At 55.9% G+C, this 20,361-nt stretch overlaps 2 protein-coding genes across 4 annotated transcripts; one reads left to right on the top strand and one right to left on the bottom strand.

The window, feature by feature from the left end:
• Positions 1–5,424: 5,424 nt before the first annotated feature.
• Positions 5,425–15,291, top strand: LOC119707639 (P2X purinoceptor 6-like). 2 transcript variants are annotated; one of them, XM_038152897.1, is made up of 13 exons: positions 5,425–5,698; positions 5,834–5,978; positions 6,180–6,251; positions 8,294–8,369; positions 8,792–8,885; positions 9,165–9,245; positions 9,973–10,114; positions 10,287–10,396; positions 11,641–11,734; positions 13,322–13,387; positions 14,076–14,153; positions 14,532–14,637; positions 14,879–15,291. In XM_038152897.1, exons 1-13 carry the CDS (start codon positions 5,574–5,576, stop codon positions 14,896–14,898), a joined length of 1,209 nt encoding a protein of 402 aa, XP_038008825.1. In that variant the 5' UTR covers positions 5,425–5,573; the 3' UTR covers positions 14,899–15,291. The 2 variants fall into 2 exon arrangements, with proteins under 2 accessions (XP_038008825.1, XP_038008826.1); XM_038152898.1 differs by lacking the exon at positions 14,532–14,637.
• A 108-nt stretch (positions 15,292–15,399) lies between these two features.
• Positions 15,400–18,220, bottom strand: LOC119707640 (transmembrane protein 17B-like). 2 transcript variants are annotated; one of them, XM_038152899.1, is made up of 4 exons: positions 17,306–18,220; positions 16,911–17,014; positions 16,411–16,524; positions 15,400–16,050 (listed from the first exon to the last, which is right to left on the bottom strand). In XM_038152899.1, exons 1-4 carry the CDS (start codon positions 17,526–17,528, stop codon positions 15,775–15,777), a joined length of 717 nt encoding a protein of 238 aa, XP_038008827.1. In that variant the 5' UTR covers positions 17,529–18,220; the 3' UTR covers positions 15,400–15,774. The 2 variants fall into 2 exon arrangements, with proteins under 2 accessions (XP_038008827.1, XP_038008828.1); XM_038152900.1 differs by having other exon boundaries at positions 16,411–16,497.
• Positions 18,221–20,361: the final 2,141 nt, after the last annotated feature.

The raw sequence follows: 20,361 nt of genomic DNA, 5'->3' as shown, positions 1-20,361 counted from the left end.
GCAGAGCCACAGGAACCAGGACCCTATGGGGCTGGGCAAGGCGGGGACTCGAGCCTTACAGTGCACAAATACCCTGATACTGACCCAGACGGGACTGAACCCACTGTGAGCAGTGAGGACAGTGCTGAGTCAGCACCAGGGCAGGGTTACCAGAGCTGCCCAAGGTTATGAGCCAAAGGATGTGAGAACTTGTGCAATAAATAGGAATGATTTATAATCCACAGTCACCCCCATGCCCAGCTGTTGTTCTCTGGGGAAATGCCCTTCCTGAGGGGCATTTCTTCATTAGAAATGAGAGTCCTTCTTCATTAAAAAGCAAGTGTTCAACAGGCCTCACCCAGGGAGGCACAGACTGAACCCTCCTTAGCAACAGCTTTAATCTCAGTAATGAAGCCATTGTCAGCAGGACAAAGGCGAGTAAAAAGATCCACAGGAACACAGGAGGAGAAGGGAGCCCAGGGCAGAGCTGGGGAAGGGCAGGAAAGCCCTCTCAGAGAGGGATGGGCTGAGGGTGACTTTTATGTTCCCCTGTGGAGGAAAGCCAATGGCAGTCACATCTCTCAGCTCTCCTAGCAGGGGTCTCAATCAGCCTTTTAAGCTGCAAAAGACCAAAGAGATATTGAATGAGTCATGTAACCATTGATATTTATTCTATTTAAAAACATTCATTTCTAAAAATGCCCAGAAATCCCTGTTGGGCTGTGGCACACAAAGCACAGGGTCCTCCCCAGCAGAGCACAAGGTGCCAGGGATGCAGCCAGCAGGGTATTAAAGGATTGAAGTGTAATTCTCTGGCACCTGGAAGACCTGTGGGGCCTCCCAAGCACACTTGTGGGGTTTTTTAAAATAGGATTACAAAATTGGTTGTTTCATGTGTCATACACTATCCTACAGCAGTAACATGCTCTGCACAGAACATGTATTAATTGATTTTTAATTGACTACTCACTAATGTACACAGAAAAAAAAGGGGGATGGCAGCAGCCACTGGCACCCAGACAGCCCTTCTAGAGGAATTTGTTCCTGAAAATTGTATCAGCAGAGGAAAAAATCCAAATCAGCAGGGCTTTAAGATGGTAGCCTGTTGTAAGAGAAAGCACTGGCTGCCCCATCCATACCCTCAATTCCAAACAGATGTAGAATGAAACCGTTCCCATGTGCAGCTCCCTGTTTCATGGAGCTCCAGGAGCAGCTACTTGCTGCTTCCCTGTGGCTGACCATACACCTGTTTTCCAGAGCAGTATCCTTCTCCAAATTAGCTTAAAAATATAAATAAAATCCTCTCTTTCTGGGAGCCATGGCAGTGATGCAGTCAGGCTGCAGGAAATCCGTTTCCAGAGCTGCAGGTAGGTATGTGGGCCAGTGCTGGGGCTCTGGAATCTGGTAAGGGCTTTATGGGCCATGGGGCAGGAGCAGTTCTGGCACACGTGCTCTGGGCTGGATTAAGAGGGTTAATGTGAGTCCTGGATGATAATCCCCAGAGACCATGGGAGTGGACAGGCAGCAGCCAGGGCTGGCTGAGCCTCTCCAGTGATGCTGCTGGACTGGGAGAGTAGCTGGCAGGGCAGTGCTGGTTTGCTGTGCCCTGGAAGGACAGTTCCCATAAGGCAGGTGCAGCAGGACAAGGAGAAATGCAAATGCAGAGGGGAATATCATGGGATTTGTGCTAGAGAGAAAATCAGTGTTGGGGCTGCCACCTACCCCTTTAAATGGTGGTGAGTGACGGAACCTGTGGATCTTAGCCCCGGGTGAAACTCAGGGATGCTCCAGTGATGGATGGACATGAGGACGGAGCCACTGATGGTTTTGGAGGCCTCAGGGCACAGGATCGCTGCTGCAGCCCCTGCAGCCTCGGGGATGGGAGCAGTGGGAGCTGCAGAGCTCTCTGGGCTGTGGGAGCTCCTACAGAGATCACTGGGTTGTGGAACCCCCAGGGATTGCTGGGCTCTTGCTTGGGAAAGCACAGGGGAGCAGGAGTTGCAGGTGCACAGTTCAGTAGCTGGAATAAGCAGCTGCTTGGAAAGTTGAGCCTTGTCCATGCTGGAGGGAGGAAAAGGGGAGCCCCAAGCCCTGGTAGGGGGTGGTGAGTTGCACCCAGGAGAGAGCAGCTCCACGTCCTAATTAAATCACTTCCCAGCCTCATGTTCCTAAATTATCCCTCCCTCCCCTCCCCCCTGGCTCTGGAAGCAGCACAGATGAGCCGCAGGGCTGGGGAGGCTGGCTGTAAGTAATCCTCTCATCATCCTGCCCTGCTCCCCTCCTCCTCCCGCAGACACAGCCCGAGGATGAGGTAAGCATCACGCAGCATTCCAGGGTGCCAGCAGTGGTGCGTCTGCTCCTACCAGCAGGGAACAGCAGGGCATTAAAAGATGGCACAGAGCAAGGTGGTCCTGTTGTCCCCTCGTCCCTGCACGATGTGCTGGTGGTCAGGCAGACGGGTGCCCAGGTCATTCCAGGAGTGTTTGTGCTGTGTCTCGGCAGTCCCTGCAGCCAGTCCCTGTCTCAGCACTGTGCAGGGAGCTGTGTGAGCGAGGGCACAAACACGGCCCCATCCCTGTGCCAGAGGCTCCATCCAACACCAGATGCAAATGCTGCAGCTGCTCTGAGGCAAGGCAAGGAACGGCCATTTCCCCGCATGTGACACACCACACAGACACAAAGCTGAAGCCACTGGCCTCCATGATCCTGGCGGTTTTCCAACCTTACAGATTCTATAAAAGGAGAATAAATCTTCCCCACATGCACAGGAGGCATGGCATGAAGCAGTGGACTGAAACTGCCATGAGGAAGATTTAGGCAGGAGACCAGAAAGGTTTCCTGAGGCAATGACAGCTTGGCCTGAGGTTGTGAAACATCTGTCAGATGCTGGCAGGAAGGCGCTGCAGCAATCAGCTCCTCTGGAGCCAGGATGGCTGATTTCTCACCACCCCACACCTCTCTGGCTAGGCTTGAAGCATTCTAGGGAAGCCAGTCCTTGCTGGGACAAGAGCCAATGCACCTCTAGGCATGGCAGCACACTCGATATCCTAAAGGTGATATAAGTGCTCAAGAAAAATACTTGGAAAATACAAAAACCCCTTTTCTGTGTGTGGGGAGCAGCTGGAGCCATGCTGGAGGCGCCACTGCCCAGCCCTGCCCCCAAAGTTGGTAGCTGCTGCAGCGAGAACTTTGGGATCACCTCTGTAACTTACCTCAGAGAAGTTCCACATGGAATCAGGCAGCGAGCCTCCCTGGAGTAGTAATGCTCATTTTCCAGAGACAGGCAGCTGGAGCAGTCCCAGAGCACTGCAGCAAGGGACAGTCAAGGTTTCAAAAGGCCACTGAGCAAAGTGAGAGCTACTCAAGAATTCTGGAAAAATACCATTAGTGGCAATCAATGTGGATTTGTGTAACCTCTGTGCTCTGACTTGGAGAGGACCTGGAAAGAGGCAGCAGTGCTGGTGTGCTGTAGCACCTTCATGAGGCATCCAGCTGCTATCTGGCACTTTGGCAAAGAAAACAAAAAGGAACAATATGGGACTGACACTTGGACACAAAAAAAACCAAACCAAAAACAAAAAAACAAACAGGGATTCAACAAGTCTGGTGAATTATTCCAAGATTGGTTTCCAGCATAGAGAGGACACAATTGAGTATGAGGAAAAAGGATCAGTGATTCCAGCAGGGGAGATTAGCAGGTAAATTTGGAGTAATTGATATTTCAGTCTAACAGAACTACAGTTCTCAGAGTAAGTCCCTACCTGTTAATCGCTCACAACCTTTGGCAGCAGCTGCCAAAGCCCAGCAAATCCCTCCAGCTTTGCCCACAATCCGCTAGGCCAGCCCCAGCTGCCTGCTCCCCTTCTCCCAGCAGCCCCCCGGGAAGGCAAATCCCAGCTGGGCGCGAGGCAGGCTTGTGCTGGGTGTGCCTCAGCCACCCCTCCAACCTCAGCACAGTAGGCTGCTCCAGGTCCTGTCCCAGGGACACTGCCCGGTACAGCACTGCTGGCTCACCTGGTGTGCTTGGGCTCCCAAATGGTTTGTGGAGCCTGAAACCACACACCTCTGACTCCAGTGACAAACAAATTAATGTGTCAGAACAGGGGCAAGGGGGTCTTCTCCAGCTGGTGAATAAGGACAGACTTGGAGTGTACTGTTTCATAGGATTTTAATTTGCATCTCTTCTTTGCAGAACACAGGAAGGGTAGGGGCAAAGGACATCACAGAAACAATAAATGGTAAAAAATATTTTAAAATATAAGTACTTACACTGATTTAAACCAAGCCCTGTGAAGCTTCTGTGTTCCAATACACAAAGTTTTCATCTGGAGACTGAGACAGTGTCAGGATGGTTCTGATGCTTTTAGAGACAGCCCAATTTTAAAGACTGAGGCCTGTATTTATAAATGGTATTTGCAAATGGTTTGGACAGACCGTCCTGAAACAAAAACACAGGCTTGATTTATTAGACATGTAACTATAAAATGATGTGCACATTTATAGGACAGACCTCACTAGGTAAATAATATAATTATTTTCAAATAAAGAAGATAAACTTTATAGAATCACAGAATCTTTTAAGTTGGAAAAAATCTCTAAGACCATTAACCCAGCACTGCCAACTCACCACTAACCCCCAACATGTGGTCTCTTTCAGCCTCAGAAGCTGGAAGAACTGGTTTTTATTTTGGTGAGCAAAATTTGAGTAGAATAAAAACTATATATAGACTACAAAACAATATCTGTATTGATTTATGAATCAGAAATTAAACCATTCAAAACATTCATTATACCAGTTTTGACTCTAAAAAGGAAAAAAAAAACTAGAAACAGAGAAATGAAAACATCTGTGATATGTCCACAGATACTGGATGATTTTTCCCTCTTAATTCCAAGGTCCATGTGATCCCAGGTCACAGATGACTCTTGGACAGGCACAGGCACAAGGCCAGCAGCACATCAGCTTCATGTGAGCTTTCACAGCTTAAGAACAGCAGTGAAAACAATTCCCTGCTCCAAGCCTTTGCCCAAGGCAGCTGCCCTTGGCTATGGGAATGGTTCCAGCTGATTCTAAGTTTAATCCAATGTTTTCTGCTATAGCCATTCCAAAAATCTCCCCTAAGAAAAAACACACGAAACCAAACACCTTGAGAGTTAAAAGGAAGCTTGGGTTGGTTCACGTACTTATCTGCAATTGCCTGTATTACCTCTAGGTGACTAAAACCACATCTTGTTCCACTTCATTTACCACAAGCCCAAAGCAGAAACTGCCAGACAGTGAAGCAGCTGAGTTCTGTGACCCGCCCCGATCCCGGTCCCGGTGTCAGTGCTGCGGGCCCGGCCCGGCCTGAGGGCTCCCGCCGCCGCCGCCGCCATCGCCATGGCAAGGGGGCGGGGCTGCGGGCGGGGCGGGGCTGCGGGCGGGGCGGGGCGGGGCGGGGAGGGGCGGGGCCACGCCGGTGGTGCCGTGGCTGCGGCCGCCGGCCCCGGTGCCGCCTTCCTTTCCCTCCCGGGGCCGCTCTCCTCACCGTGCCCCCCCTTTGCCCTCAGTGCCGCTCACCCCTCCCGTGCCCGCCGTTCCCCCCGGTGCCACCATGCCGAGCCCACCCTGCGGGTCCCTGCTCGACTACAAGACTGCCAAGTTCTCGCTGACGCGGAACCGGCGGGTGGGGCTGCTGCACCGGCTGCTGCAGCTGAGCGCGCTCGGCTACCTGCTGGGGTAGGGACCCTGCCGGGGTAGGGACCCTGCCGGGGTAGGGACCCTGCCCTGGGAGGCCGCTCCCCGCCGGGGCAGGGACATCCCGCAGCCCTCGGGCCGGCCGGGGATCCCTGAGAGCCCCCCCCGCCCCCGCAGGTGGGTGCTGCTGCTGCGGAAGGGGTACCAGGAGCGCGACACAGCCCCGCGTGTCGCCGTGGTCACCAAGGTGAAGGGGGCGGCGGTGGCCGAGGCGGCAGGCCGGCGGCTCTGGGACGCGGCGGATCTCACCTGGCCCCCGCAGGTACGGCCGGGGTCACTCGGGCGGGGACAGCGAGGTCACACGGGCGGGCGGTCATCTTGGCAAGGCGTGCCACGGGTGCCACCGGCCTCCCAAAGCCCTGGCGCGTCCATTAGCGCCTGTTCCGCCCACGGTGTCACAGGGCGTCCCCTCGGACCCACCCTGCTGTTAGCCGCCTTTTGACAGCGCCTTCTTGCTTCCCAGGGGGAAAATGTGCTTTTCCTGGCGACCCACTTCATCGCCACAGTCCAGCAAGCCCAAGGCACCTGCCCCGAGGTGAGTGAACAGAGCTGCCCTGGGATGGAGCCAGGGCTTCTGTTGCTCAGTGGAACCCAGGGGAAGGCCTGATGAAAGGGAACAATGGATTTATATTCCCACACAACGCAATTCCCCTCATACTCACTGGATCATAGCGCTCCCAGCACGTCTGCACCTGCTCTGCAATGCCTCCGTTAGGCAAGGCGTGAATGCATATGCTCTACCAGGACTGTTTCTGGTGGCCAGGACAGGGCACATGGGACCTCTCCAGCTCTGAGCTCTTTGTGTGGTGGCACTGCACGACCATTCCAGGCTTTCTGCTGCCCCTGAACAAGGGGATGTCTTGACACACAATCCATGGATCCCTGTGTCATGTTCCCTTGGTAGCTCCCTACTGCAGTGCTAGTGTCCATCTTAGTGTCCTGTTTTTAGGAGGAACAGAGCACAACGTCTAGGTGGTTTTCCAGCTATCCCACACTTAGTGGTGGATGTTGTCTGGGAGAACTCTTCCCTTTAAGGCTGGACTCAGGGCAGCTGCTCTGCTGAGCTCTCCCAGGCTGAACCCAGCTCAGCAGATGGGAGCAAATGTCCTTTAAGCTGAACTGCTGCTGGCACTTTGTACCCAAGCCAAGCACCAATTGTCCTAATGGCCCCTTCAGCTCCTGCTGCGGCCAAATGCTGCAGAGGAGGAGAAACACTGGGTTTGGCTTGGGGAAAATGGTACCCATGATCCATCTTTAAAATGCTGAGAACTCCTAAAGTCCCAGCAGGGAGGAAGACAAGTGCTGTAGGCATTTTGGGGTTCTCACAGGCAGCCACAGGCACCTCTGGGTGCTGGGTTTGCAGCATGCAAGCCAAGGACACACAGAGTGAGGATTTCATTCTGTTCCAGAGCTGGGGGGTGTGTGGGTGCCTGTCCCAGCCTACACCCCATGCTGGTCTCCAAGAGTTCCTCAGTTCCTGGCACTGGGGCTGTAGATAACATTCATATTTGGAAAGCTTTGAATATTTAGCAGTGGCAGCAAAGCTTTTGGCTTTGCAGGGAGTTTGAGCTGCCTTGATATTCTTGACGACCAGAGTGTTTGGTGCTGGCAGATGAATTTGTCTGTGGCCAGAGGCAGCATTGAGCACAAGCCGAGCTGTTTCAGCAGCTGTACATGCACTTAAGGCTTTGCATCCTTTTATCCCTTTATGTTCCTTTTCAGACTACCAAGTTTCTCCTTCCCCTGCTTTCTCTTCCTCCCCTAAGTAACCCATTCCCTAAACACCTGGTGCAATCCCCAGATGTTCTCCTGCATCCCATAATGACTCCAGACTCCTAGGCAGACCCTACCCAGCCCAAAGATACTGCTCTCAGGTGGTGTTGGTGGGTTTTACACCTGAATGAATGGCTGAGGCTGTCCTGGGGCAGCCCAAGGAAGGCCTGAACAGACCCCCACTTCTGACCTCATAACTGAGGATTCCCCTCCTGCATTTGGGCCTCTGTGCCCTCAGAGCTTAGGGAGTGGGTTTCTGATGAGCTGGTGTCTCCTGTCATGGCCTGGGGTAGCTGGGGGAGGTGTCAATAGGGTTTCCCCAGCTACAATCATCTTTCTGTGTTTGAATAAGAGGTTTTTACTGCTCCTGACAATCAGGTAGGTCCAGAGTAAGGATGGAGCTTTCCCTGTCTCTTGTAAAACTGGTGTCATGCTGGATTTAGGGTCTACTAAGCTCTCCCCCAGGGAATTCATCGTGGTATTTTACAAGGTGCTTAATGGGCTTAGTCACTAGGGCCCTCCTGAATCCCTCTGTGCTGGTTCCCAGTTCCATCTGAATGGTCTGAGGCAGCTCCTGAGGCTTCCTCTGCCACTGAGCAGCAGGACACAAGTGCTCTGGAGAGGAAGGATTGCCCTTTGGCCATGCCTCTCTCCTGACTGGCTAGAGGCTGATGAATGTTCCTCTCTAGCTGTTTGGGAAGCACTTGGAGAAGCAGGAGCAGCAGTGCCACAAAGTGGGGACTGGCAGCGTGGCCTCAGGCAGCTGCACAGCACAGTGACAGCACTTCTCTCTGTCCCTCCCAGAGCCCCTCTGTCCTCGACGGGATGTGCACAGAAGACGCAGATTGTCCCGTGGGAAACCCTGTGGTTCATGGCAATGGTACTGGGTGTTTTGCTAAAGAAACAAAATCCTAGAATGGTTTGGGTTAAAAAGGAACTTAAAGCCCATCCAGTGCCACCCCTGCCATGGCAGGGACACCTTCCACTGTCCCAAGCTGTTCCAGCCCCAGTGTCCAGCCAGGCCTTGGGCACATCCAGGGGCAGCCCCAGCTGCTCTGGGCACCCTGTGCCAGAGCCTGCCCACCCTGCCAGGGAACAATTCCTGCCCAATATCCCATCTAAACCTGCCTCTGCCCCTGGGATGCCATTCCCACGTGTCTCTCCAGGCCCTTGTCCCCAGTCCCTCTCCAGCTCTTCTGGAGCCCCTTTAGGCACTGGAAGGGGCTCTGATGTCTCTCCAAAGTCTTCTCCAGGTGATCAACCCCAACTCTCTCAGCCTGTCTTATATTGTCTTGTTTCTAGGCATAAAAACTGGGAAATGTATGATGTTCAATGCCACCCATTCCACCTGTGAGATCTATGGCTGGTGTCCTGTGGAGAACAGCACCCTGCCCGGGTAATCACACACGAGGAGACAGCAGATACTGGGAGCTTTGGCTCTCTCCCTCTGTGTTACAAACATTCTGACCACACATGCCCAAGGGACAGCCAGGCTCTGGGAGACCTCTGACATTGACTTTCTGGTCAGTTAAACTCAGAGGGCGTCACCCAAGAGCATTTCCTGCACCTGTCCATTGTAGCCAAAATCCTGGGGTTGCAGGAGAAACTGCAGAGCTTGGGAAACGGGGCCTTGGCCCCTGTGCAAGACTTGACTTTGTTGGTGGTTGTTTTCTAGGAAACCTCTTCTGGCTGAGGCAGAGAATTTCACTCTTTTTATAAAAAATACTGTCCACTTCACCAAATTTAACTTCTCCAAGTAAGTACAGTACTTCCTAGCTGGGCTGAGCAGGCAGCCTGGTCCAGCCTTGGCCCTGAGCCTGCTGTGGGGCTGAGGAGCTGAAGCACTCCTGGAACCAGTGGCACCCAGGGCAGGTGGTGCTGGGACAGTTGGGGCAGGACAGGTGATGAGGTGAATACAGGTGACTTCAGCTGTGCTGGGCATGCAGCTCTGGGAGCAGTGGGATGGGGACACCTCAGAGGGAGGGACTGGTGTCCCTCTGCCCATGTAGAGCCCTGCAGAGAGCCGGACAAGGCCAGCCATTCCCAAGCTCTCTTTGGAAGTGAAACTAATATTTTTGTCTTTTAGTCCTTGCAAAGTGGTTTCACAGAAGGCAAGTAAAGGGCTGCCCTGGCCCCACAGCACGCTGCTTGTGCTGCCTTACCATGGCAGGAGATGTGGCACGAGCTGACCCTGCTGGTACCCGCAGCAGTGACCAGAGCTGGGTGCTGGGGAGAAACAAAGGGGCACAAAGAGGTGGAAGGGAAGGCCATGGCACGTGCTGTAGAGGATAACTCCATGTGAGATTCCTCTGGACTGGTTTTTCTCCACCCTCTTCCATCTGAGGCTTTAGGCGAGGCATTGACTGTCCCCCCCCTGATGCAGAAGCACTGGTGGGCCCAGTCCAATAGAGGGTCCCCTTTGCAGTCCCACAGCTGGGCTCCATGACCTCCCACACCCCTGCCCCCCCTCTCTCCTGTCTCAGGTGCAACACTTTACAAACCAGTGACCCCAGCTATTTCAAGAGCTGCACATACGATCCAGTCTTCAACCCCTCCTGCCCTGTGTTCCGTGTCCGTGACATGGTGGAGGCAGCTGGAGAGAGCTTTGGAGACCTCGCGCTGCTGGTACTTGCTTTTTGTGTAACTATGGAAGGCAACTCAAAATTCCCCAAGGATGTGAGCAGGAAGCAGAGGACTGACCTGAAATGCTAAGGGAGTATGTGATCTGGGAATGTCTGAACAGTTAATGGCTCATCTGATCTGATTCCGTGCTTCTGGAATAAAATGTGTTTTGCAGGGGGGAAGCATCAGAGTTCTTATCGAGTGGAACTGCGACCTGGACCACCCCGCTACCCAGTGCCAGCCACAGTATTCCTTCAGCCTGCAGGACATGAGGTACAATTTCAGGTGAGGATGCTGGGACAGTGGCCACCCAGGCCTGTGGGATCAGCATGTGGGAGTTGTTTGGGATTTCAGTTCTGATGGATGCTCTGCAAGGAGCAGCAGGGACAGGAAGTGTGCTCGGTCAGTTCCCAGCTGACACTGAGCTGGGTGGGAGTGTGGATCAGCTGGAAGGCAGGAAGCCCTGCAGAGGGAACTGGACAGGCTGGATCCATGGGCTGGGGCCAGTGGTGTGAGGTTCAACAAGGTCAAGTGCCAGGTTCTGTCTTGGGGTCAGAGCAACGCCATGACATTTTCCAGGCTGGGGCAGAGTGGCTGGAAAGCTGCACGCAGAAAAGGACTGGAAGGTGAACATGAACCCAGGTGGGCAGGAAGGCCAAGGGCACCTCATCTGGGCTGGCACTGCTGGGACACCTCCAGTGCTGGGGCAGCTCTGGGACCCTCCTGACACGAGAGACCTGGAGGGGCTGGAGCGTGTCCAGGGCAGGGAACGGAGCTGGGAAGGGGCTGGAGCCCCAGCAGGGGCTGAGGGAGCTGGGAAGGGGCTCAGCCTGGAGAAAAGGAGGCTCAGGGGGGCCCTTGTGGCTCTGCACAGCTCCTGCCAGGAGGGGACAGCCGGGGGGTCGGGCTGTGCTCCCACACCTGACAAGGAGCCTTATTGGAGGGAACAGCCTGAAGTTGCACTAAGGGAGTGTTTAGATTGCGTGTTAGATAAAATCTTTTCACTGAAAAGTTTATCCAGCCCTGGTGCAGCTGCCAAGGGCAGTGGTGGAGTCCCTGTCCCTGGAGGGATTTAAAAGCTGTGTAGATGTGGCACCTGGGGACATGGGTTAGTGCTAGGTTAATTGTTTGGACTTAAAGATCTCAGAGACCTTTAAGGCATTGGGAAATGGTAACTCAGGGCAGGGCCTGTCAGTACGGGGATGCTGTAGCAATTCCCACACTTTGTAGCTCTTTTGTGTTTGGAGCCGAGCAGGGCATTACCTACCTGAGGGCAGGGGCCTGTGACTGTCCCCACCTGGGCTGGGCACACTGAGAGCTGTGCTCCCAGTGACCCAGACTGTGTGCTAAGGGGATGCTGATGCCCCACTGTTGGTGCCAGTGAGTCATCCCTGCACGTGTGTGCCCAGCTCCCAGCCTGGAGGACACCCAGGAGCCTAGCAGGCCAGCAGTGCTTTGGCACTGGCAGCCCCTTCCCTCCCTGCCTGCACGGAGCTGCCTCCCTGAGCCGTGCCCGATGTCTCCCACAGAACTGCCTCCTACTACTGGGGCTCACAGCAGCAGCTCTACAGGAACCTGCTGAAGCTCTACGGGATCCGCTTTGACCTCTCCGTGCACGGCCAGGTACCCTGAGCTCCTCAGCCCCAGGGCTGGCTCCTCACACCACTGCTCCCACTCTGCCCCTCCTGCCTCTTCTCCCCACCTGGCTGAGCTCTTCGCCTCTTCCCAGAGTTCTCTAAGCAGAGCAGGAGAAAATGGCCTCTACAATTTGAAGAAAAACTTTTTGGTAATGCCCTGAGGAGAGAGATCTCCCTCTCTGAGGGTCTGACATGGGGGCCAGGAAGTTTTCAGTGGGCAAGGTGAGCTGGGCTTGTGGGTGTCTCTCTCTGCGGTTGTTATGGTGTGAGCACCCTGACAAAGATCAACCTGAACTCTGCTGCACCTGACAATGAATCCCCTCCTGATTAAAAGTACTCTCGGGGGGAAAAGGTGTGGTGTGATTAAGGCTGGACATGCCCCAGCCATGTGCACTGAGAGCCCAGAAAGACCCTGTGGCCTGGACTCATCCTCAGCACTGTGGGCAGGAGGTGAAGGGGGTTTCTGCTTCTCTGCCCTGCTCAGGTGCAGCGCTGCACCTGCTCTGGTGTGTCCAACAACAACAGAAGGGTTTGGAGCTGCTGGAGAGAGCCCAGAGGAGCCCTGGAGCTGCTCCAAGGGCTGGAGCCCCTCTGCTCTGGAGCCAGGCTGGCAGAGCTGGGGGTGATCCCCTGTAGAGGAGAAGGCTCCAGGGAGAGCTCAGAGCCCTTCTAGGGCCTGAAGGGGCTCCAGGAGAGCTGGAGAGGGACTGGGGACAAGGCATGGAGGGACAGGACAGAGGGGAATGGCTTCTCAGGGTTAGATGGGATATTGGGAGGAAATCCTTCTCTGTGAGGGTGATGATGCCCAGGCACAGGTTGCCCTCAGAAGCTGTGACTGCCCCTGGATCCCTGGAAATGTCCAAGGCCAGGCAGGATGGGGCTTGGAGTACCCTGGGGTAATGGAAGGTGTTCCTGCCCATGGCAGAGGGTGGAATGAGATGAGCTTTAAGGTCTCTTCCAACCCAAACTATTCCATGTTTCCATGATTGTTGATGCTACTTGTGCAGCACCCCTCACAAACTCAGTGCTTAGCTTCCCAAAGAGGGAGCCTGTGCTGAAAGCACTTCCCACACTGAGAGGTGTCCAAGCTGGTCTTTCATGCTCAGCAGTGCCCTTTGTACCTGAAGAGGGTGAAGCACACAGTGCAGGACAGGGTGCACCACTTCCAGGCTGAGAGAGCAGGTCCAGGAGCTGTGGAGCAGGAGAGAACTGCCAGAAGAGAAAGCACCAGACTTGTTTGTGAAGGGAGGGACCCATCACACCAGGGCTGTGTTTGCTGGGATGTGGTTCCATGGGTGGCAGCTGCAGCCAGAGGGACGTTCCTGCTGTGCCTGCAGGAGCAGGTGGGTCACAGTAACCTCTGCTGCTTCCAACTCATCAGGCACCTCAGTCCCTTCTTTGACAACCAGAGGGGGTTGGAGTCATCTCAACAGCATTTCCTACGAATCATCCCTGGATCTTTCCAGCACCTCCTGACCCTGAGCATGCCATCCCCCAAGGCTCAGCCCACAGCCTGCTCACCCCTCTGACTACTCTTCACCCTCTCTTTTGCCCCTGCACTGTGTCTCACCAGGCTGGGAAGTTCAGCATTGTTCCTACCGCCGTGAGCTTTGGCACCAGCATCGCCTTCTTTGGTGCTGTGAGTACTCCAGACACACTCTTCTCCTTCCATCCATGCCCTGGCATTTCCCACTCCTCAGTTGTTTCCCTGCCTGCCCAGGCACCAGGCTTCCTTGGTGGCAGCCAGCACAGAGGGGAGAAGGTCTGGCAGGGTGTCAGCTCAGTCTCCCTGTGCCCATTAGTAATGACAGCGCTGGACTGGGATGCTGAGTGCTGGCAGAGTCACACCTCATGGGGGTCAGGTTTTTGTGTGGATCCTGGCATAGAGCATCATGGGGTGCTGCTGGCAGGACAGAGCAGCTCCTCTCTGCTTCTCCTCTGACTGAAGGGGTGCAGTGTCCTGTCACTGTGGTGGGGCAGCCCTTGTAGAGCCCTTCTGTGGCTCCTCCCTTCCAGGATGGTAACAGGGAGGTCCCCACCTGCCCCCCTTTCCCCCCTGCCATGCTCATCCCAGTCCATTTGAGACTGAAGGTGCTGGAGCAGCCCTCCCTGCCCATCCATTGCAGCCTGGGGATCCTGTCTGACCTCCTGGGCAGCTCCTGGGAGCGGGCTGGGGCAGAGGGGAGCCAGGGGAGCTGGCTGGAGGCAGGACTGGCTCACTGCCCCTCAAGATGCCCACAGCTGGCTGCAGGGCTCAGTGGAGCCAGGATGGAAGGCCAGGCATTCCTGTGGGAAGTTTCCCATCTTCAATGTTTGTCTGTCTCCAGGCTACAATGGTCTGTGACCTGGTTCTGCTCTACCTGGATGCAAAGGCTGACCTTTACTGGAAGGAGAAGTTTGAGGAGGTAAAGATAGGGCCACATGGGAGAGGGGAGGTTTTGAGGTGAATAATTTTGGATTTAATGATTTTCTGCCCTTTGGTTAAAACTCAGTTCCCAAGATCAGGGAAAAGCCTGGTGGAGCAGCTCTTAGTTTTCAGCTTTTGGGCTCAGTTGCCATTCTGACCTGGGAGAGGGATCCAGCTGATGCTGGGAGTCAGGGAGAGCTGCACCATGACCTCAGCTACTATCAAAACATCCATCAGTGGGTCGCCATGGAGACCTTACCCTGAAAACTGCCCCAGCTCTGTGCTTTTCACCCTCTTCCAAAGGGAATCTGTTGGGGTTCCGTGCAGAGAGGGGCCAGCTCTTCAGGGCACATCCTGTTCTGTGGTTCATTGACAGGTTCATGTGCCAAGCATGATTCCATTGTGGGAATTCACTGCCCTGGTGAATCAGGGAGTCACAGGGAAGCCCCTGCAGACCAGGAGAGCTGGCAGCCCTGCCTCAGGTCATTTCCAGCTTTGTCTGGCCAAGTCTTTGGAGCCTCTGGGGACTGAGATCCCCCATCTCCTGGTGAACTGTCCAAAGCTGCACCATCCAGTGGGGAGGGAAACTTTCCTAGTGCCTGATCTCGAATGCAGAGTGGGGTGGGGCTCCGGGACAGTGAATCTGGTTGCATGGAACCAGCCAAGGGCCACCTGGGCTGCCTCCATGCCTGTTGTAGACTGATGTCCCTGTTCATTTTGCAGGCGAGACCTCCAAAAGGTAAGCCCGAGGACACAGCTTAGGGACACCGGGGGTGCTCCACCGCAAACACCTTCCCTCCAGAGCCACCTGCATCCCCCCTACGATGGGGACGCGCTGCAGCCCGTGTGGAGGTGGGTGCTGCTAGGGTTAGGGCCTGCCTGTCTTGGAGGAGCACAGGCAGCAGCAGCAGCAGTTTGTGGCTCCTGGAGCACAAAGCCATCCCTGGGGAAGCTCCCAGCCGCTGCCGGGGCAGAGCTGCCACAGAGCTGCCCCAGGGTGTGCCAGGGAGCAGCCGGGCCTGCCTGCCACAAGAGGCTTAAAGCATTTTGCATTTCTCCATGTCCCAATGATCATGGGCCTTGATTTCCCTTGGAAAACAGGTATGCAATGGAATAAAGCTGTTCTAGAAGCGGAAGGAGGCTTTTCTCTGTCTCTAGCCCTGGAGGGACTGTAAGGCTGTGGAGTGCTGCTCTTGCCCCTCGTGGCACCCTGCATGTTTCCGGCTGGGATGGCTTCATGAGGGCCACCTGGATTCTCAGAAGCTCCTTGGGAAGCTCAGGGAGGGTTTAGGAGCCAAGTTTTAAGTTGCAGCCCTGGGCTGGTACTTCCTAGGGGTGTGCGGTGGCTCCTGCACCCTGATTCCTGCCTCCTGCCAGGGCTGATGCTCAGCGAGGACAGGCACAGCCCTGGGGTGAGCCAGAGCGTTCCAGAGGTGCTGCCCCCTCCCTCCCACCTTTCCAAGGCTGTGTCAGCTGGTGCAAAGCAGGGATCAGCGGGGCTGTGCCTGGGTGCTGTTCTGGGGCCCCCACAAGGCTCAGAAACAGTGTCTGTGGGTTCAAGCACTGTTTAATGCTCCTTAGCAGCACCGGCTGTGTGGGCTGGGGGGGGTCATGCAGCATCAGCCCGTCTCCTGTCCCCCTGTGCCCCCGGGCTCCAGCCGGCCCCTGCCACCTTCCTGGAACTGCCGCAGGTGGAACTGTGCCGCCAGCTGCTTGGTCATAGTCCTCAGTACCAGGAAGGCAGCCACAATCTCGAGGAGGAGGAAGGCCAGGAGCAAGCTGTGCATGGGCACTTCCAGCGGTAGGTGGATGACCTGCCCGTCCATCAGCAGGAAGAGCAGGAGGGGCAGCTGGATCAGGAAGGAGAGGAGCAGGAACCCAGCTAGCTCAGGCACCTGCAGGATCAGAACCTACTGAGATGGGGCAAGGAGGCAGTGATGGGCTGGGGGGACCCTCTGTGCCCCTGGAGCTTCCTGCATCAGCCTCTGCTGGCCTTGGAATCCGGGGGCCAGGGATGTCCCTGCTGCACTGAGCTGTGCTCAGATGCTGTCAAACCCCCCCAGTGGAGAGGCAGAGCAGGAGGGCAAATGTGTCCCCTTCATTCCCTCTCTCCAGGTCATGCCTTTAGCCATGATTCTCTTCCAGGAGCACTCCAGATGGAGCTCCAGAGAGAGGACAGTGATGGGCACATGGGCCCCAAGTGAGGGGATGTGTAGCTCCCCCAGCAGGGCTGGGCCAGGGCAGGCAGTGCTTACCTTCTCCTGGAGGTTCCCCAGGTAGCCCAGGTAGAGGCGGGAGCCCTCAGCCAGTGAGAGGATGAGGAAGGCTGTGACCAGCAGGAACTGATAGTGCCAAGGCAGCAGGTGGTACTGTCATGGGGGCACAGCCTTGTCCAAGTCCAGCTGTCCATGCCCAGTTTCCCTTTCCCTGTGCAGCATTCCCTGCTCTCCATGCCCAGCTCCCTGTGCCCTCCTCCCCATACCCAGCTTCCCATGCTCTGCCAGCTCTCACCATGCTGGTGCCCAGCTCTGCCTACTCTTTCCCCCCATTTTGACCATTCCTGCCTGGAAAGTTCACGATTCCCATCTCTAGCAGACAGAGATGAGCAATCTTTTCTCATAGGGGTCAGGGCATTTTGGGGATCCATTAATTCTGAAGAGGCTCCTCTGTCCCCTGCCCCCTTTGTCCCCCACCCAAGCCCAGGGAGACCTGGCAGGAGCAGCTCCCCCATCCCTAGTGCCCCATGGGATGGTACCTTCAGGTGCAGCATGATCCCCTCAGCCAGGCACCAGACTGGGAAGTAGTAGACGTTGAAGTAGAGCATCACCTGGAGGGGCAGGCTGGACAGCACCTTGTGAGCTAGGCAGGGATGGGCAGGCAGGGATGGGCAGGCTGCTCTCCAGCCCCAGGGTCCCCCTGCCCAGAGGGACCCCCCTCACAGCTCGTGGAGGGGAGCAGCAGACCCTGGGTCCCACAAGCAGCTGATTGCAGTGAATGTCCTTATTTTTGCTCCCCCCGCCATGGGTGGGTTCAGGGACCCTTTGGCTGCTGCCTCAAAGGCACGCAGGTGCTGTAGTGGTGTGCTGAGCAGGGCCATGGGGATGGGCAGCCCCTGTTCCCGAGACTCTCTGCAGAGCCCCCTGCCCATACCTGGCTGGGAGGCGTGAGCAGTGCCGCTGTCCCACGTCCTGTTGTTGATGAAGAGGGAGCCACTGAAGGCCACCAAGCCCCGGCGCAGGCTGGGGGGCAGTGGGGTGGGCACAGCCATGCTCAGCAGCTGAGCCCTGCTCACCCAGCCCGGCTGAGCCCGGATTAGCCAGGAGGGAATCAGGGAGGTGACAGGCCAGGCTAATGCGCAGGGCCACACGGCCATTGGCTCCCTGGGGACAGGGCTGCTGGTCTGCAAGGGGGGTCTGGGGAAGGAGAATTCCCACCTTGGAACAGCAAGCCCACGCAGGAATCACGAGGTGGAGTTGCAAGGAAATCGCAAGTCACAGAGTGTCTCCCCTCAACAGCATCTTCAGGGGGTGACAGCAGCTTGTACCTGTCACTGTGACTTGCAGCAACTGCACCCTCTCCCAGCCAGGCTTTATCAGCACAAATATTGCTCCAAGACCCCTGACAGATGAGGATGCCTCGTGAGAGGATGGTACTCTCTGCCTGCAATGCTTCCTCAAGGCCTCCAGGTCCGTGGAGCATTTACCCATCACTGAGCTCCTCAAGCCATCCAGGCTCAGGGCTGCTGGAAGACAGCGGGGGCTGAGGTATCAGGGGGTGCTGAGCCAGAGGTGAATGGGAGGGAAAGGTTCTGCAGGAACTTCAGGTTTAAAATCACAGAATTGTTAAGGTAGGAAAACCCCTCTAAGATCATCAGGTCAAATCATTAGCCCAGCACTGCCAGGGTCACCACTAAAACACGTCCCTGAGTGCTACATCTACACATTTTTGAACACTCCACCACTGCCCTGAGAAGCCTGTATGAGAGTTGGACAAACCTTTCCATGAAGAAATATTCCCCAAAATCCACCCTGAGCCTGCCCTGGCCCAACCTGAGGCCGTTCCCTCTCCTCCTGTCCCTGTTCCCTGGAGCAGAGCCTGACCCCCCCGGCTGTCCCCTCCTGTCGGCTGTGCAGAGCCACAAGGGCCCCCAGAGCCTCCTTCTCTCCAGGCTGAGCCCCTTCCCAGCTCACTCAGCCTCTCCTGGGGCTCCAGCCCCTTCCCCAGCACTGTTGCCTTCCCTGGACACACTCTACAAGTGTCAGTCAGTTCTACTCAACAGATCTGGTCTCACCTCATGATCTTCAGCCTCCAACTCGCCCCATAAGGTGCATCAGAGAAGCTGCCTCAAATAGTGGGAGTAAGTGCTATAAATGAGCCCTTAAGGGCTAGGAACTGTCAAGGAACGCAAGAAACCAAAGAAAGAGATGATTCTTTTCCTGGATAAAGCTAAAATGAAATTGCAGAGCTCACTGCCGTATGCTGCCAAAACCAAACCGTCTGGGGCTGAGAGCATGGTTAAACCAGCACCTGACTGGCTGAAGCTGTAGGATCACAGAATGCTTTGGGTTGGAAGAGACCTCAAAGCTCATCTCATCCCACCCCCTGCCATGGCAGGGACACCTGCTCCCAGCCCCAGTGTCCAGCCTGGCCTTGGGCACTGCCAGGGATCCAGGGGCAGCCCCAGCTGCTCTGGGCACCCTGTGCCAGGGCCTGCCCACCCTCACAGGGAAGAATTTCTTCACTATATCCCATCTTCTTCCCAATATCCTTCCAGCCCTTGTCCCCAGTCCCTCTCCAGCTCTCCTGTAGCTCCTTTAGGCCCTGGCAGGGGCTCTGAGGTGTCTCTGGAGCCTTCTCCTCTCCAGGTGAGCATCCCCAGCTCTCCCAGCCTGGCTCCAGAGCAGAGGGGCTCCAGCCCTTGGAGCATCTCCGTGGCCTCCTCTGAACTCATTCCAGCAGCTCCAGGTCCCTCCTGTGCTGGGACCAGAGCTGGATGCAGTTCTCCAAATGGGGTCTCACCTGCATGGGGCAGAGGCAAAGCCCCAGCTGTCCCCCAGGTCCTGCCAGCACGCAGGTGAGACATGGGCAGGGTGACCGGCACAGCCCAGAATGTGAGGAGCGGGAGCTGGGGGAGAGCTCACGATCTGGGGGCAGCAAGTCTGCATGGGCAGGCAAGGTGAGCAGCCAAGGTGATACCTGGGCAGTGTGGTGGAGGTGACTGACATGGGGCAGTGCAGCTGGAGGTCACTGCAGGTGCCCCAGCTGGGCTCTCCTTCCTCATGGGAACAGGCAGTTTCTGAAGAAGAGATGGGAACTTTCTGTCCTGGCATGAGAGGCTGCAAGAGGGCCTGGAAAGGTGGCAGAGAACACAACCCAGCCTTGCCCAGTTCCAGGACAGACTCGCCCCCGGGAAGCATTTGCCAAGGCACTGGATAAGGGGTGCCAGGTTCAACACCACCCCACAGCTGTGCAGAGGGGCAATGCCTGTCTGAGCCAGCCCTGCCCATGACCTGGCATGTGTCCCAAGGAAAGCTACAGTGTGACTGGGATTTTTCGTGTCACAGGTGATAGTACCAGCCCTGGTTGAAACAGCTCCTCTGTAAAAAGCAGGGAGTGGGACCTGTTACCCCCATTGCAGCTGCAGACTGCGACAGAAGGTCCTTCCTCAGCCCCTGAATGCTCTTCAGCCCATGAAGCAACACGGGGGTGATGCTCATTTTATGCAGCCCATGCACAATACTGGATGAGGCCCCACCAGAGGCAAAGGAGGTCAAAAAGCATCTTCCTGAAAAACAAAGCATTCTGCCACTGTGTCCCCAGTGTGGCAAAGTTGTGCTGAGGGAGCTGCCAGTCTCACCCAGCATGGAGAATATGGCAGAGAGCTTGGGGAAAACACACAGCTGCAGGGAATGCCAGCCTGTGGTGCCCTAGAGTCCCGTGGCACTCCAGCTGGGTCCCCAGGGAGCTGCCAAAGCTGAGTCCAACTATCCCACCAGCCAGATCTTTGTGGGTAGTGGGCAGAGCTGCGGCAGCACCTGGGCAGCTGCCTCCACCCGGGCAGTGCCCCCAGCCCTAGGCCACTCTGGAGGAGCCCTGCCTGGGACACCAGGGTCTGAGCAGCCCCAGCCACCCCTGCCATCGGAAGAGCACCTGTGGACAGGAACACTGACGTTTGTCTTTTGGAACCTGAGGTGAGATGAGACTTG

This window comes from Motacilla alba, chromosome 15, assembly GCF_015832195.1.
Source record: "Motacilla alba alba isolate MOTALB_02 chromosome 15, Motacilla_alba_V1.0_pri, whole genome shotgun sequence".
Lineage (NCBI taxonomy): Eukaryota > Metazoa > Chordata > Aves > Passeriformes > Motacillidae > Motacilla > Motacilla alba.
Note: the sequence above shows the minus strand (reverse complement) of the source record. Positions and strands in the feature narration are given on the sequence as shown.